General features: G+C 49.9%; 1 protein-coding gene and 1 pseudogene across 1 annotated transcript; both read right to left on the bottom strand.

Annotated features, from left to right (window-relative positions):
* Window positions 1–419: 419 nt before the first annotated feature.
* LOC136492404 (uncharacterized) lies at window positions 420–761 on the bottom strand. The gene has a single exon (XM_066488429.1). The coding sequence runs from the start codon at window positions 759–761 to the stop codon at window positions 420–422; it is 342 nt and encodes a 113-aa protein (XP_066344526.1).
* A 6,469-nt stretch (window positions 762–7,230) lies between these two features.
* LOC136494381 (uncharacterized) lies at window positions 7,231–7,946 on the bottom strand (annotated as a pseudogene).
* Between the last annotated feature and the right edge of the window lie 9,249 nt (window positions 7,947–17,195).

The following is a 17,195-nucleotide window of genomic DNA, read 5'->3' as shown; positions in this document are numbered from 1 at the left end:
AAAAGCTCTGCGATCTCCTCGCTGATGGTCCTGTGTTTCCCCTCGTCGAAGCGATGCAGGCGTTGTTTCATTGGCTTGGAGCCTAGGTGGATCTTCAAGGCATGCTCGGTGACTTTCCTCGAAATGCCTGGCATGTCTGAGGGTTTCCACACAAAGATGTCTCTGTTGACGCGGAGGAAGCCGACGAGCGTGCTTTCCTCTTCGGAGGAGAGTGTGGTACCAATGTGCACCATTTTTCCCTCGGTGCTCCCAGGGTCTATAAGGACTTTCTTAGAGCCTTCTGTTGGCTCAAAGGACCCGGTCAACCTCTTGGGGTCGGGCACTTCTTCCGTGACCTCTTTTCTGATGTCCACGAGCTCTTCGGAGGCGACGATTGCCGCAGCTTGATCGCAGCACTCGATCTCGCACTCATAGGCGTGCTAGAAAGAGGTGCCGATGGTGATGACCCTGCTAGGGCCCAGCATCTTTAGCTTGAGGTAGGTGTAGTTAGGGACAGCTATGAACTTTGCGTAGAATGGTCGTCCCAGGATGGCGTGGTAAGTTCCGTGGAATCCAACCACTTCAAAGGTGAGGGTCTCCGTCCTGTAGTTGGACGGGCCCCCGAAGGTGACAGGCAGATCAATCTGCCCAAGTGACATGGCTTGCTTTCCAGGCACGATGCCATGGAAAGGCGCTCCGGTTGGCCAGATGCGCGCTCGATCGATGCCCATAGCGTCGAGCGTCTCGACGTACATGATGTTGAGGCCGCTGCCTCCATCCATTACTACTTTGGTGACCTACTTCATGCCGACGATCAGGTCAACCATGAGCGGGTATCTCCCCGGCTATGGGACGCTCTCTGGGTGGTCGGTCCGATCAAAGGTTATAGCAGACTCTGACCACTAGAGGAAGGTAGGCGAGGCTAGTTCGGTCATGTAGACTTCGCAGTGTGCGATCTTCTGGTGGCGCTTGGAGTCATAGGCCTCCGATTCTCCGAAGATCATGAGGCAGCCATCCGGTGTTGGAAAGCCACCCTCCTTCTCCTCGGCGTCATCCGTGGTCGGGTCGGGGTCCTTCCCGCGCTACCCTTTGTTGGAGCCTCCGGACAAGAACCGCTTCATGATGGCGCAGTCCTTGTACAGATGCTTGATGGGGAAGGCATGGTTCGGGCATGGCCCCTCGAGTAGTTTTTCAAAGTGGTTCAGAGTGCCCTCCGTGGGCTTCCGACCGCCCCTAAGGTCAGTGGTGGCCACGAGCGAGCCCTCACGCCGTTGCTTCTTGTTCTTCTTTTTGGCAGGACGATTAGAGGCGCCTTCACCGCCGTCCTCGTCCTGCCTCGCCTTACCATTAAGGCGATCGAAGATCGCTTCGACCACTTCTTCGCCCAAGGCGTGGCTGGTGGCGATGTCAAGGAGTTCCTTGGTGGTTCGTGGACCCTTGCGTCCTAGCTTGTGAACCAGAGATTCACAGGTGGTCCCAGATAGGAAAGCCCCTATAACGTCGGCGTCGGCGATGTTAGGCAGCTCGTTGCATTGTCGGGAGAAGTGCCGGATGTACCCACGGAGGGTTTCTCCGGCCTTCTGTTAGCAGTTCTTGAGGTCCTATGGGTTCCTAGGGCGCTTGTATGTGCCCTGGAAGTTTCCCACGAAGATCTCCTTCAAGTCCGCCCAACCTTGGATCCTGTTGGACGGAAGGTGTTCCAACCATGTTTGTGTCGAATTGGCCAAGAACAACGGAAGATTGTGGATAATAAAATCATCATTATCCGCACCACCGGCTTGGCAGGCAAGCCGATAATATTTGAGCCATAGTCCAGGGTTCGTCTCCTTAGAGTACTTTGGGATGTTGGTTGGGGGTCGGTACCTTGGCGGGAAGGCAGCGTTGAGGATATGTCGGCCGAAGGCCTGAGGCCCCGGCAGGCCGAGGCTCGGGCTTTGGTCCTCGCCGCTATCGTAGCGCCTACCGCGATGAGGGTGATAGCCGCGGCTAGCTCCCTCTTTTGAGCCATCGTAGGTATGCCTACGGGCGTTGAGGGTGTTGCGTGCGTCGCGGTTGCTGCCGAGACGCTGACGCACCGGGACCGCGGTGCGCTGCCCATGGCCTTATGGCTCCTGGTGGACCGACGCGTCCCTGCCGGGGAGCTCTGAGGGCGTGCGTTGGCTGGTGTCGAGCTCGCGTCACCGAGACAACGAGCTCTCGGCCTGCTGCGCCGCCGCACGCTCGAGCATCGTGCAAATCTCTTGGTGGGTCCGACTATCCTCAGGAGTCATGGCCTCTGGAAGACCATGGAGCAAGGTCCGATGTTCTGGCTTGCCCGGGTGAAGTGAGGGAGGGCTTCATCATCGACGATGATCCTCCGGTTCACGTCGCGGGCCATGGCGCGTGCGCGCCCACCGTCTCCGTGGCGCTCGATCTCCCGATCGAGCTCCGCGCATTCCTGCTTGAGCTGGAGTCACGCTTCCTCGATCTCTCGGTGTCAGGCTTTTAGCTGCTCCACCCTTATGCGAGGTGGGGCCGCTGTCTCCCCCTCAGCCTCGTCATCAAGGTCGTTCGCTGAGGTAGCCTCCTCTTCGGGGACGCTTTAGATATGTCTCTCGGGTGTACCCGTCATGAAGCATTCACGAGAGGGGTGATGGCTCCCCCTGCTGGAGTCAGAGCCGAAGGGCGATTCCGGCTTCTCTACGAGGAGGTCATGAAAAGATTCCACAACGTGTTCGATCACCCCCACGAACTCATTGTCCATGGGGGACTGTATCATGCGCTGTGCCACAAGGTGGCCAATGGTCTTTGCGGCATTGCGGAGACCGAACGGGAACACTGTCAGGGTGCTCCGGATGAGGTATTTCGGGGAGAACGGTTCTTTCCCGGTAAGCCGCAGCTCCTCGAGCGTCTCGGTGATCGCGTCGAGGCCGGTGGAGTGGAAGGGTTGAACGACAACGGGCGCCTATGCCAGCTCTCCCTCCACCATGATGATAAAGTCTAGGTCCCCGAAACGCACGTGTGCGCCTGGGGCCCAGCTGATACCGTGATTAGCCATCCGTGGCCTGATGTTATTGTCAGGACGCGCAAAGGCCCCTACCTGGCGCGCCAACTGTCGGTGTTTTGAGTAAACACCAATGAGTAAATTTGTGTTATTGCGCGTCTGGCCCGGATGGTGTACTAAAAGACATAAGGTTTATACTGGTTCGGGCATAATATCCCTACGTCCAGTTCGTGGCTGCTGCTCATGATATTAGCACTAAAAAGTTCATAGTAGGGGTTACAAACGGGCGAGAGAGGGACAGGTCCCAAGTCTCTGATGGAAATGTCAAATTGGTGTTGAGAGCTTGGATGCTGCTCAGCTATGTGTGATGTGATGCGTGATGTGTTGAATCGATCGATCCCCTTAGTGGGGTGCCCTGCCTTCCCTTTTATAGGCTAAGGGAGAGCAGGGATTACATATGGGAGAAAGAGAAAAATCAGAGGCAAAGGAGGTCCTTCAAAGATGCCAGGTCTTTCTTTTCCTCTGTGCGGGCCCCGCTGACATGGCAGGCGGTGCCAGGGATAGCTCCACGCTGGGTGCATGTCCGCTGATCCTGATAGGGCCGCGCTGGGCATCTGTCCGCTGATGATATCACTTGCTGGCATTTGTCAGCAAGTTGTCACGTCCCATCCCGCCCCAGCAAGCGGCGCGGCGGACCAGGTTACTGATCCGCAGCCATACAGGGAGCAGACGGCGTAGTGACCGCACATCCATTACTATAGGTGCTGCGAGTTTCCTCTTGGACCGTAGTGGTTGTCATGAGCTTCCGTCAGGATCCGCGTCCGAGGGCAAATGGCGGCGCCCACAACACTGTAAGACCAATGTTGGTGTCTACAACACTGTTTGGGCTCTAACATACCTGGAAGGTCTCAAAGCGCCCTTCTTGTCATATCCTGACGGTACTTTTCTGCAGGCATGCAGGGTATGGTCCTCGGTATTACGGTTGACTTGAGTGTCCTGTCTTATCTGCACGCGTCGTTAGGAAGGAGTCGCGTGCAGACATCGGCCGAGGCGGAGCCAACCCTCGGGGGTTGGGCGAGGTGGAGACAACCCTCAGACGTCTGGTGAGGTGCAGCCAACCCTCGGGGGTCGGGCGAAGCGGAGCTAGTCCTCAGACGTCGGGCGAAGCGGAGCCAGTCTTCAGTCGTCAGGCAAGGCGGAGCCAGTCCTCAGACGTCGAGCGAGGTGGAGCCAACCCTCGGGGGTCGGGCGAAGCGGAGCCAGTCCTCAGACGTCGGGCGAGGCGGAGCTATCCTCAGACGTCGGGTGAGGCGGAGCCAGTCCTCAGACATCAGGCGAGGCGGAATCATCCCTCGGGAATCAGCCTGAGGCGTTCTCAACCCTCGGGGGTCGGACGAAACGGAGCATGCGGCCTTGGTGGTTCGGACGAGGCAGGGCCCACTGGGAAATGTAGTCGTGTTCTTGATCGCGTTGATGAATTAGCGTTGATGGGTATCAACTCCTCTTCTTCGGGTACCCTACTGTTGGTCCCCGACAATTAAGCTTTTGGATAAAATGTCGCGGGCCTCGTTTCCTCTAGTACATCGGTGACTTCCACACCACAAACGCATTTGGTGTGATCTCGCAAGACTGCAAGCCCATCCGAGTACAATAAATGGTGCGCCCAAGCATCTAGTGATAAGAGGTATGCAAACTTCATTGAGCACTAGGCCTAATCTTCATCCAGACTTCTATCTTGTCTTGGACTTTTAGCATCACTTGTATGTCTTCCATAAGTCTTCTAATGTATTGTTTGAGGTATTGATTATCCGATTACCACCTCTGTCTAAGTCCACTTTGTATCCATTTAAACTATACCTTATATACTAACAAACAACATTAGTTCAAATGGTCATATTGTTTATCAAATATCAAAATCCAATTTAATGGCTCATAAGGTCCATTTTGCGTGTAAAAGTAAATAGGGAGAAACTTGTGAAGGCATTATATATATAGGAAAACGATGAGCTCGACACTGGAGTTTACAACTGAGTTGATGCACTGCTACTCTCTCTGTTAATAGCACCGACGCCACCTCCACATGGATTGATATTCGGAGACAAAGCCACAGAGCATCCTGCGGTGAAATAAAATCTTGCCAATGCAGCAATGGAGAAAGGTTACACATTGTTCTGGCGTTCTTGGGTGCAGAGCAGAGGGATCCATATACAAACAAACCTGCTTTGCGTACTTGCTGTACTACGGTCTAACTGTAACAGAGAAGCACAAGGAGACGAAAGACTCCATCGGTAAAGATAGTACTCCCCCCGTCTATAAAAAAAAATTAAATTCTCAAGAAGTCAATCAGTTTTAATTTTAACTAAAATTATATAAAAAATTACTAATATTTATAAGATAGAATAAGAATTATTAGATTAGTTATAGAATATATTTTTATAATAAATTTATTTGGAGACATCAATGCTAACACTATTTGATATAAATTAGGTTAAAATTAAGTTAGTTTGACTGACACGTTTACCATAATTGTATTTTTTTACGGACAGATGGAGTACTGGCCGGGTTGTACTACTTGTACGCAGGCATGCAGCGCGTCGTAGCGTAGGTTGACAATCACCTGTTGCCGTGGCCAGCCAGCACCCAGAGGCCAGAGCCGCCATGGCTGAACAAGGGCTTGACGCTGACTGGGGCCCCGCCGACGCCGGGCAGCGCTCCCCGCGCCTCCGCTATTAATCGCAAGTTGCCATGCATGATGTGATGGTACATGGGCTGGGTGACGACGTGACGGTCCCTTGTGTACAAGTTGTGTACCGCGGTGCGCGCGTGTTGACGCATTACAGTGATCCCATCTCGATCGGAAAGACGGAAACGCGGGCGGGACTTGCATGTTTCAGCCAGCGGGCAGCGGAAGCTCTCAAACAAGGCACGCGCTGACGCACGCCACGCACCTTTCAATTTTCCTCCTCCCATTGCGACTTGTTGCGAGCTGCGAGTCCTCGTCAGATATATACAGGATTCAGCACATAGTTCCGCGTGCACCGCGCTCCGCTGGATCCGCAGTGCTGGCTCAGTTCCTCGCATTGGCTCACCAATTCACGGTGCATGAGCCTACCTTAACTTATTACCGTCCGCGCGCGCGCCGCCCGGCTCCCGGCCGTGACCGTGCGATCAACGATGACGCGGCCAGAGCGAGACAGACCGAGTCGTCTGGTGCCGCCAAGGCCTACCAATCTGCTGTATGTAGTACGTCAGTCTGGGCGTTCGGTTTTAACCGACGGTTCGGTTCGGTTTTTTCGGTTTTCAGAAAATGACCCCCGATCGGTTTGCTAAAATTTCAAAAATCGACCAATTTCGGTTCGGGTTTTTAGTTCGGTTTTTCGGTTAAAACCGAATAAACCGATGAAAGAAAATATCAGACAGGACTTAGAATTGACAGCACAGCACAGTACAAACTTGCACAGCACAGTATATTATTTGAAGACTCAAGACTGTTACAAACTTAACAATTCAATGCTCAAATCAAATATTACAAATTTGCAGTTCATTCTTGATAATAAACCACAGTACTCCATCAGTTTTGATAAACAACAGGAAAAAAACAGGTTTCTCGGTATTTCGGTTTTTTTGTTTGGTATGGCATAGAAACCGAAGCCGAAGCCGAACACCGAACTTCACAGAACTGAAAACCGAAACCGAACCGAAAAACCGAACTACCGACTATTCGGTTCGGTTTCGGTTTGGTTCGGTTCGGTGTTCGGTTTTCGGTGAAAAAACGCCTAGGCTGAGTAGTACGTGCTGTGAGCTTGCTTGTGAACACGGCACATACTCTTGCCGTAGTCCAACACTACGACAGTAAAGGATCTGCAGGGGTGGCTTATAAGAGTTTGTACGAAACTATTGCTACAAATCACCGTCCCTATAAATTTGATTTGTAGGGGTGGCTGATAGTGTTACAAGCCGTCTCTATAACGGCTTGTAACACCAGCCGTTCCTATAATTTCTATTTATAGGGGCAGTTAACTCTAGAATCGCCCCTACAGTCCGTTTTCTCGTAAAAAAAATTCAATTTGACCAGAACATATATACATATATAATTCACAGGGACATTATATCAACGGCCAATTCACAAGAACATTATATCCAATAGAATTACGAGTCCAATTCAAAAGAACATATATAATTCATCATTACATTCACATAATTCACAAGTCCGACCGTTCCACAAGTCCGATAGCATTACCAATGTCACATTCCATTCACAAGTCCAATCAACGGCCTAAGCCTAGCCTTTCCCACTCACGCAGATATTGGTATTGAGGATTCCTACCTAAGTCGGACGCTGGGTCATGGTAAGTGCCTCTGATGTGTACAATCTAGTCCATTATAAAGTTGCAAAGGTCACCAACGAGCTTCAAGAGGTTGTCATCTTTGTGTGGATCATTTCTCACACCTTTCTCATTTTGCCACTACAAGAAACCAAGTTTAGATTTAGTATTCCGTAACATATGGGTGCATTTTGTACCAAGTTTTTATACTACGGAGGAAGAGGTTCAAATTTACCCTAAGGGGTGTCTCCTGTAGCTAGTGGTGTTACTCATGATACTGCATACATAATATCCATAATGTAAACTCCTGGGCTTCTGCTTGGGGCACTGTGCGTTTCACATATATAAATGTTAAGCAATGCTTTTGACAACAACATAATAGAAGTACCAAAGTAAGTTACACTTACCGCACATCTTGTTTTGATACACAGGTTGTTCTTCCTTTGTGGATCATGCCTCCCTTTGTGTTCGTTAACGTAGTACATGTACGCCCTTATTGAATGAATTTAACAAATGTAACTTGTTAGTATCCAAAAGTGAATGTTACAATTATAGGCTAATGAGGATTGCCGATATGTATACGTCTTGAGAATCGATACGAAGTCTTTGTATGTGTTCGGATCCTTATCTATTGAATCAAAGACCCATGCCATGCCCATCCCGATATCGATGCCTATAACAATTCAGTGCGGCTGCATGAATTTAATTAGAGAAATGGATAAGCTCTTTTGCATCCAACAAAATAATTTGTATTCTTAAAGCTTTAAGTATACAATTGAACTTACTCGAAGTTGTATGGCAGCCATATACAAGAGTTATGTTGGAGATGTTTAAGAGCTAGGAAAATGTACGCCGCAACCTTAAGGGACGCCTTTCTTATTTCCTTCTTTTGGATTTTCTCTTTCTCTTGGATGGTCTCTCCAGCAGCTAGCTCTTTGCCATCCAATTGCCATGCTTTGGCGTAAGTAAAGTTCGTCTGTGCTATGCATTGAGGGTCTAAGTACCCATCTCGCACACTTGGCATTTGTTTTGAAAGGTGCACTTATATTCTACAAATCATGACGTGGGTTAGTTATAACAAAATCCAAAGATTAGAATCATATCGTATGAAGAGGGTAAGGATTTATAGGCACTACGAGCGAACTAGATTCATTTTTATTTCTCCGAGGTGAAAGGTTGTCTGCATATCATTAAAATCAAAGACAATTTTTCCTTTTGGGCCTCCAAATGTGTTGGGGGAAAGCGTGCTTGTATGGGTTCTATGGTCGTCAGGAGAGCACGTAAGTACCAATCATAGAACCTCTTTTATTTCAAGTGGTAGGCGCTGGATGTCCTGATTTGGTAGAAAGGGTTTGCCTCTTTCATAGGTTCGTAAGTCAGCCGCTCCTACAAATTGATATATTTATAGAGATGGCTCATATCACCGGTCGTTCCTACTGTTTGGCTGGTCTAGTGGAACCCGAGCACATCCACTGTAGGAGCGGCTGGTGATAGAGTCGTTCGTTAAAAAAAAAAGACACCGTTGGTACCAATCGTTTGCGTAGTAGTGCAAGGTAATTAAATTACGGCGTCCATCATCCAGCGATGGCGGATATGCCTGAAGGAGCTCCGGCGCATCGTTACCTCCCTCTGAGCCTCTGACGCCGTCCAAGTCCAACAGGTCTCCATTGCTTTGGACCAGGTCGTCGATGTTTTGGCCCGTCGCTTTCCATGTTGTTAATGTTCCATCTTCCAACCTTCAATGTGCTGTCTGCTGAGAGTAGTACGTTTCGATCTGTATGACGGTCGGAGAAAGGCCTGAAGCGAACGTGCAAGTGTAGCACTGTAGCCCCGCGTTGTCATCCTCCTGTTCTCTTGTTCGTTGTTCAGCTCAGGCCCTGTTTAGATTCTAAAAATTTTCATCTCAAAATGTCACATCGAATCTTGCGGCATATGCATGAAGTACTAAATGTAGACGAAAAAAAACTAATTGTACAGTTAGGTGAGAAATCGCGAGACGAAACTTTCAAACCTAATTAGTCCATAATTAGACACTAATGGTTAAATAAAACGAAAGTGCTACAGTAGCCAAAATAAAAAAAATCGCCATCTAAACACGCCCTCAGCCAGGCCCGTATCTAGCAGTCAGGCTTTGGCTAGCCAAGTAGCCAGGCCGAATCCATGCAGGGAGGTAGTGTTTGGTTGGTGGTAAGGAGTCCGGCTCGCGTGCATGTTTGGTTGCATGCTTTGCTGGTTCCGAAAAAGTCCACATTACATCTCAATTTTTGTAAAAGTCTATTTTTCCTCTCTAAACTATAAAACTAGGTAAACCACCTCCCTGAATTTTTAAAACCGTTTGTTTTACCTCCGTGACCGGTTATAAGCGATTTTCAAATATGGTTTTGTCTTCTTCTTTTTTATTTATTTCGGCTGAATATTTGAAAAATCATAGTAAATCACAGAAAAATCATAAAATAGAAAATCCAATTTTGTTGGACTCCACATAAGTAGATCTACACAGTGAACATATAATACAGTATGCTTTAATATAATTTTTTTGTTGTAACTTTAGATCTATGTTTTTCTGTAATTAATTCAAGCTGCAGTTTCTATGGTCCAATTGTGGTGAAATTTTTATGGTAGACTAATTATTATATGCTTGAACTGTAGTAAAAATTTTATACCCATTGGATCATGTATAACTTAGTTTTAGATTTATAAATGCTTTTTAACAAGCATACACCTAAATAAGTCTATAACTAAGTTATACACGATCCAATGAGTATGTAATTTTTACTACAATTCAAGCATACAATAATTAGTTTATCATAAAAATTTCATCATAAGTGGACACTAAAAACTACAGCTATGAATTAATTATAGAAAAACATAGATCTAAAGTTACGAGAAAAAAAATTTAGTAAAGCATACCATATTATATATTCACTGTGTAGATCTACACATGTGGAGTCAAACAAAATTGAATTTTTTATTTTATGATTTTTCTGTGATTTATTATGATTTTTCAAAGATTCAGCCAAAATAAATAAAAAGGAAAGGACAAAACTGCCTTTGAAAACCGCTTATAACCGGTAAAACGAATGGTTTTAAAAATTCAGGGAGGTGACCTGATTTTAGAGTTCATGGAGAAAAAACAGACTTTCGCAAAAGTTAAGAGAGGTAATATGGATTTTTTCCTTTTGCCTCCCGTGCTCCCTTTTCTGCCTTGCGCGTGCACGAGCGAAGCCCGCGCGAGCCAGGCCGCGTGGAAACGAATTCCAAATCCATTTCCCACGGGCCAGGCTGCGGGGGCGTGCCTGCAGCTGCCGGACCAGGCCCTGTACGATGAACAGGCAACCAAACCTGGAATCCTGCATCCCATGAGCCAGGCCAGGCCGAAAACACCCAACCAAACATTGCGTGCCAATCCAATGGCCGGTGGACACAACACAAGCAGAGGCATTGTCCCCTCCCCTGTGCATGAGGCCGTGACGACACAAGCAAAGAAGGCCATCATCGTATTCTGCATGCTCGTTTGCTATAGCCAGATGATCTGGTGGAAACGTGCGATCGGTCGGTCCTCGGGAAGACAATGCCACCCGTCAACGGGATGAAGGTAAGGTGAATCCTTGACTAGTGGTGGCAGCTAGCGGCCGCGGGACCTCTGGACTGGAACGCACACGCTGTTTCCGCACCTTGTTCGTGCTGGTTTCGTGGGAGCTTTGGAATGACCGGAGCACCAGATGTTTTCGCGACACTTCACCCTCTGCACGCACGATCAAGCACTGAGCTGAGCAGAAGGTGCACGCGGCACGGCGGCGGCAGCAAGTTCGGCTGCTTGTTTTCTGAGTAATAATTAGTAGCCTTCTTGAGCCGGGAGTTCTTTTTCCTAGGAAGTTACCGTGTTGTAAGGACGATGATCAGCTACACTTCCTAGGGCGCTTGGTCCCTGCCAAAGCGCATTGTTGCAATCTAGCTAGTAAGACTGTACTCGTACCTTAATACAATGATGATGATGTGTGTGTGTGTGTTTTAATTTTTTGCATGCATGCTTGAGAAAAAAATCGCGTTTCTTGGGCTTGCACCTCTTCCTTTCTAGAGCTGGAGGCACCAGGCACGGCTGCGGGTCGACTCTGCCAGACTGCCACTTAGCTGGGCTTCGGTGTTCGGACCTCTACCTAGCCCAGCTGCCCAGAGGAAATCATATACAGAGAGAAGAGAGAGATAGAGAAGGCCCAGACAGAGAGGCCAACGTCGGAAGCAGCTCGCGCCCAGCGGCCATCGCACCAACAGCCAACCCGTTCTGTCGACGGCGGCACGGTGCCAAGCCACTGGTCACTGGAGAAGAAGTTTCATGGCTTCGAGCCTTCGACTCGATCACTCGACCAATCAACCTCACGGTCAGACAAACAAAACCAGTGCGGCAGTGTCACCGCGTCGGGTACAAAACGCTCGTGCGTTCACCACGGCAGCCTGTACATCAATCACCGGACAATATTCAGAACAATGCAAGTTCGCACGGCAAACAAGACCCGGTGCCGGTGGCAGAACAGAACAGTTTCACAAGGCGTCGTCTTGTGCCAGCAAAGCTAGCCTTAGCTTTGTTGAAATAAAGTACACACTTCCATTTCCACGCAATACGGAGCAGGGTGTCCTAATAATCATGTAATGACTGTTCTCAAAATATAAACCTACTACTCGTATTAGTTGTACTCTAACTATTGTCCCAATATACTAGTAAACAAATGTAACCTAACCACTTACCATTATTCACCATCCCTCCAGTACAGAGACACTCACGTCATTCATGGATCTATTTGTATTTTCTCCTGTTTCTTGGGCATCTAAATACCATTGGGAGAAGTACATGGGCTGTTTTGGGACCGAACGTAGTGTGGTTTCGTTCTCTAACATGAACACAACTGATGACATAAGTGACCTACTATTTAGATTGTCTTGCACACACAAGAGTCCTACGTGGATACATCGCAAAGCTTCAACCGGTGAACAAGTCCCAACAATTGATGAGTCCACGAGATCAATTGCCTTACCATCTTTCCATAAGCTCCATGCCTCAACCAATTCAACCAAGTTCATCAGCACATTTTTATTGAACTGTGGACATTTCAAGAATAGAGCACAATACCTTTTTTTAAAAGGGACATGAGGGGTTTTATCCCCTACTGCAATTTATTAAAAAGCACAATACTTACATAAGCTAATAAGCTAGGGAAGCTGGTAAACTGAATCGAAGTGATCTTCAAACCACTTATAATCTCCAAGAGTATGACACCGAAGCTATATGTATCTGACTTGACCGAAAATGCACCATCCATTGCATATTCAGGAGACATGTAACCACTGCATAAAAAGTTAGCACTAAGTATAAACAAATTAAAAGAATGAAAAAAATAAAAGATCATATCAAGCATGATGCATGGATTACTCACTATGTCCCGACAACTCGATTAGTATTTGCTTCTTGTTGGTTTCCACCAAAGATTCTAGCCATACCAAAACCTGATATCTTTGGGCTCATATCTGCATCTAATAGTATGTTGCTTGTTTTGATATCTCTGTGAATTATAGTCAACCTTGAATCATGTTGGAGATAAAGAAGTCCTCTAGAAATTCCTTTGATTATCTTGAATCTTGTTGGCCAATCGAGGGCGCTTTTACTTGCAGGATCTATATGTACAGTAGTACTATATAAGTAAGCAAACAAATTTTACATGGTAACTATAGCAAACATTTATTAATTTCTTGAAAATATGAGATTAATCACCAAAAATGAAGCAATCCAAGCTTTTGTTTGGTAAATACTCGTAAATCAGCAACCTCTCGTCTCCATGAATGTAGCAACCAAGAAGTCTGACAAGGTTTCTGTCGGTGCAGAATGTGACCAACTAGTAAATATTTGTAGTTTTGTCGTACGTTGTGATCGGATGTGGCCTAGCACTCAATGACATAGGGTTTATACTAGTTCAGGCAACATGCCCTACGTCTAGTTTGGGTCGGTCAGTGACTTTATTCCTGAGCCCAGGTGCTCGAAGTTTGCAGTGGGGTTACAAACGAGAAGGAGAAAGATGGGGTGTACAAGAGGTCCGGTCGGCTCCGGTCGGAAGGGCCGAGAGCGACAGGAGCTACGCTATGAGCTAAGTGTTCAAGCGTGTGCTTGAGGTCCGAACCTGGCGGTTTTGTGGTTGTGGACTAGAGAACTTGGTTGACCTAATAAATCTGAGAAAGGCTCTTCAAAGAGGGTCTCAAAGAGAAAAAAGCCTCTCTTCTGTCGGAGGGAGCACATCCCCTTTTATAGATAAAGGGGGTGGCTTTACAAGTGAGGGTATGTATGCTACTGAGCTTTGTTGCCCATGTCGGTGGGTACAAGATAATGGTAGGCGCCTACAATACTGTTGATGTTAATGTAGAATGTCAGATGCATGTGGGAGGTTGTGTTTGCCTTCTTCAGGAATGGTAGACGTCAGTACCTGTAGATACTGTTTGATGCCTGGAGGCATGTGAGGAGTGTCATCACGTTCACCCCATACGGTAAATCCCAGCGCCCACAACACTATCGATGCCCAGAGGAACATGGGAGGCCTTACCCTACGGGAGTTTTAACGGCGCCTACAATACCGTAGAAAAAAATGTTGGCGCCTACAATACTGTTTGTGTCAGGGCGGTTGCAGAGTACTGTTCCTGTAGGTGTACAGGGTATGGTCCTTGGTATTGTGGTTTGACTTACGTGCCCTGGCTTGCTTTCTTCGTTCGTCCCTGGCTCCTTCCGAGCGGGCGTCCCCGGTCGGATGGCCCCAGACGGCTTTGGTTGCGCCAGTTGGAGAAGAGCGGTGAGCAGGGTTTCTACGTTCCCCGGTCGGTGACATGGGGTCAGAGTCGGAAGTAGTGCTTGGGCCAGGCCTTTCGACCGGAGAGGCCGTCCGGAGGTGGCTGGAGTCCGAAGCGAGTGCTCCGGTCGGAGAGGTGGGCCGAAGTAGTTGATGAGCGGGCGCCGCTCCTCTTCGGCCAGACCTTCCGGTCGGTGACTGGACCGCCCCTCCGGCCTATTGTTTTAGACCCTTGGACCGGCCCACGAGTTGTGTGCTGCCTGCTTGGGCCGAGCCTTGGCGTGGAAGTCGGTCCCCGAGGGACCCCGGGTTTATGAACCCGACAGGAGCCCCCGAGCCCTCGGGCGATTCGGGCAGAATCGTCCGGGGGATTTTTATTTTTGACGGCAGGTGCGCGCGAGCGCACCCGCGGGTGTAGCCCCTGAGCCCCTGGGCGGTTCGGGCAGAATCGTCTGGGGGGTTTTTTGTGCTGTCAGCGGGGGAGGTTTCCGTTTTGTCGGTGGGTGCGCGCGAGCACACCCGCGGGTGTAGCCCCCGAGCCCCCGGGCGGTTCAGGCAGAACCGTTTGGGGGATGTTCGGTTAGCGGGCGTGTGTGCGTGTTTTTAGTTTGAGATGGAGTTTTGTTCTAACCAAGGCATCGTTGTGCAGCCGAGGTGTGTTAGTCGCTTGAGAGATTGGGTGAGAGAGAGCTTGCGGATCCGGGCGTCGGTGCGCGCCGTGGGATCGGGTGAGGTAGTTAGTTTGGATGAGACAGAGTTCACTGATCCTGGCGTCGGTGCGCGTCGTGGGATCGGGCGAGTCGGAATCGCGGGGTGAGATCGGGGTCACGGACCTAGGTGCTTGGAGCGCAGTCGGAAGCGTAGCCGGATGGGGCGAGATCGGGGTCGCAGACCCAGGTGTTTGGAGCGCAGTTAGAAGCATAGCTGGATGGGACGAGATCAGGGTCGCAGACCTAGGTGTTTGGAGCGTAGTCCAAAGCATAGCCGGATGGGGCCAGATCAGGGTCGCAGACCCAGGTGTTTGGAGCACAGTCGGAAGCGTAGCCGGATGGGGCGAGATCGGGGTCGTAGACCCAGGCTTTTTGTGTCTTGAGCCCCCGAGCCTTGATGGGCTTTAGTAGGGGTCGGTGTGAGTTTATGTGCGTTACCCCATCCTCGGTTCCTCACAACCGAAGGGGCTGAGTTTTGTCGCTTGTCCCGATCGCTCGGGCTCGAGTGACGCGCTCAGTGAGTTCGCTAACGGGTGTGATCGAGCGGAATCTGGGTCTGTCGTTCGTGATGGGGTCGGCATAGCCCTCTTGTGACATTCCACTACTCCTTTACCTGCAACCCGGCAGATGCCTGGGTCATTCTAGAGACCGACCTAGGTGGCCTAACGGCCTCCCCTCGATGGAGATTATGTGGGCTTGGCGAGAGGTTCAGGATCGAACGAGAAGGTTGAGATGACCTAGCCTGCTAGACCGGGCGAGGGCCGCACGGGGCTCATCTACGATTTTCTCCCCTGGCTCTATTGGTTGCTCATGTCGAATGAGGCAACCGCCGCTTCGTGATGCAACACGGAGCGTTGTGATGCATTTCGCTGCACGTGCGATGCTTAGTTCCCGAGCCCCTAGGCGATTCAGGGCCCAAATCGTCCGGGAGGCACGGGCGTATGGAATGAATGCGTGTATGGATGTAAGAAATGATTATAAGGAAATAGAGAGGGTTTGTTGTGTTCACCTTGATGACTTGAGTGACGAGGTTCAGAGAGCTCCAGTCGGGAATGTTCGACCGGGACCCGTGCTCGACGTTCATGATGGAGTCAGCATGGCCTGTTGTGGGGCATCCCTTTGCTCCTTACCTGTCTCTTGGTGTTTTATCCTGAGCAATTCGATCGACTCAAGAGGCCCTATGGTCTCTCCGATGGAGATCCCATTTTTTGGGTTTTTCCAAGTCTGGCCTAGGGAAGCGGAGAGCCACCTGCGTGCGGTGGCGCTTCGGTTCTTGTGCTCAGTGTGCGGTAGTGGTTGGTCGTGCGGTAGTGGTAGGCCATGCCCAGGCCACGTCCCGTCTGATCAGGAGCCGTTCCATCGGGCAGGGCACGTCTCATCGGTCAGGGTGCATCTCATCTGCATTAAATGGGAAAGAGAGAGAGTTTCTCGCTTTGCCATTTTGCCTTGTTCGATCAGCACGCCCTTCCCTAACTGTTGTTCCCTTTTCCTTAAGTGGGAGAAGGGAGAGGTTTTTTACCCCATTCCTTCGCTTGTTCCTCATCCGCCACCGCCTTTCTTCTCTCTTCTTGCCATGAGCGTTCCTGAGAGCCATGGCGGTTTCTAGGAAAGAAAGGGGAGAGAGTGAGGGAGAGGAGAAGAACTCACAAGTCCTTTCGTGACCCGGAGTGCAATGTCAGAGTGGAGGTCGTCCTCCATGAGGGAGTCGGTGTTGAGGTCCTTCATCGCGAAGGGATTTCTGCCACCGAAGGAGGTGGCGCACTGGAGGGTTCCTGGGCAGAAGGAGTCCCTGCAACCTCAGCCCAATGAGGTGGTTTCCTTCATCACCTTCCATGAGCGCGGGCTGGGAGACCCTGCGCACTGGTTCCTGCGCGGGCTCCTTAACGAGTGGGGTCTGGAGCTACAGCATCTTAATCCAATGGGGGTGCTGCACATCGCCGGTTTCATCACCGTCTGCGAGGCTTTCCTCGGGATGGAGCCGCACACGGATTTCTTCCGACGGCTCTTCTCCCCGAGAGCCTTGACGGTGGGGGACCCGGCCGAGATCGCGCCGGTGGAGGGTTTCACCCTGCAGAGAAAACCGGGCGTGGGAGACTCGTATCCTGCATACCTCCCCTGTGACTCCAACCGGGGGTGGCATGGGGAGTGGTTCTATATCAGGAATCTAGCGGTGGCGTCGTTCTCAGTGTTCACCGGTGGGAGGCCGGAGAAGTAGGATAGTTGGTCGTGGGGTTGTGCCAAAAAGGAGAAGCATAAGGTGGGGGTCATCGAGGAGGAGCTCTAGAAGCTCGTAAAGCGCGGCCTTAATGGGGTGCGGGTGTTCCACACCCTGTACTGTCGCCGGGTCACGCCGTTGGTGGAGAGGACGCGGCCG

Source organism: Miscanthus floridulus, chromosome 11 (genome assembly GCF_019320115.1).
Source record: "Miscanthus floridulus cultivar M001 chromosome 11, ASM1932011v1, whole genome shotgun sequence".
Classification (NCBI taxonomy): domain Eukaryota; kingdom Viridiplantae; phylum Streptophyta; class Magnoliopsida; order Poales; family Poaceae; genus Miscanthus; species Miscanthus floridulus.
Note: the sequence above shows the minus strand (reverse complement) of the source record. Positions and strands in the feature narration are given on the sequence as shown.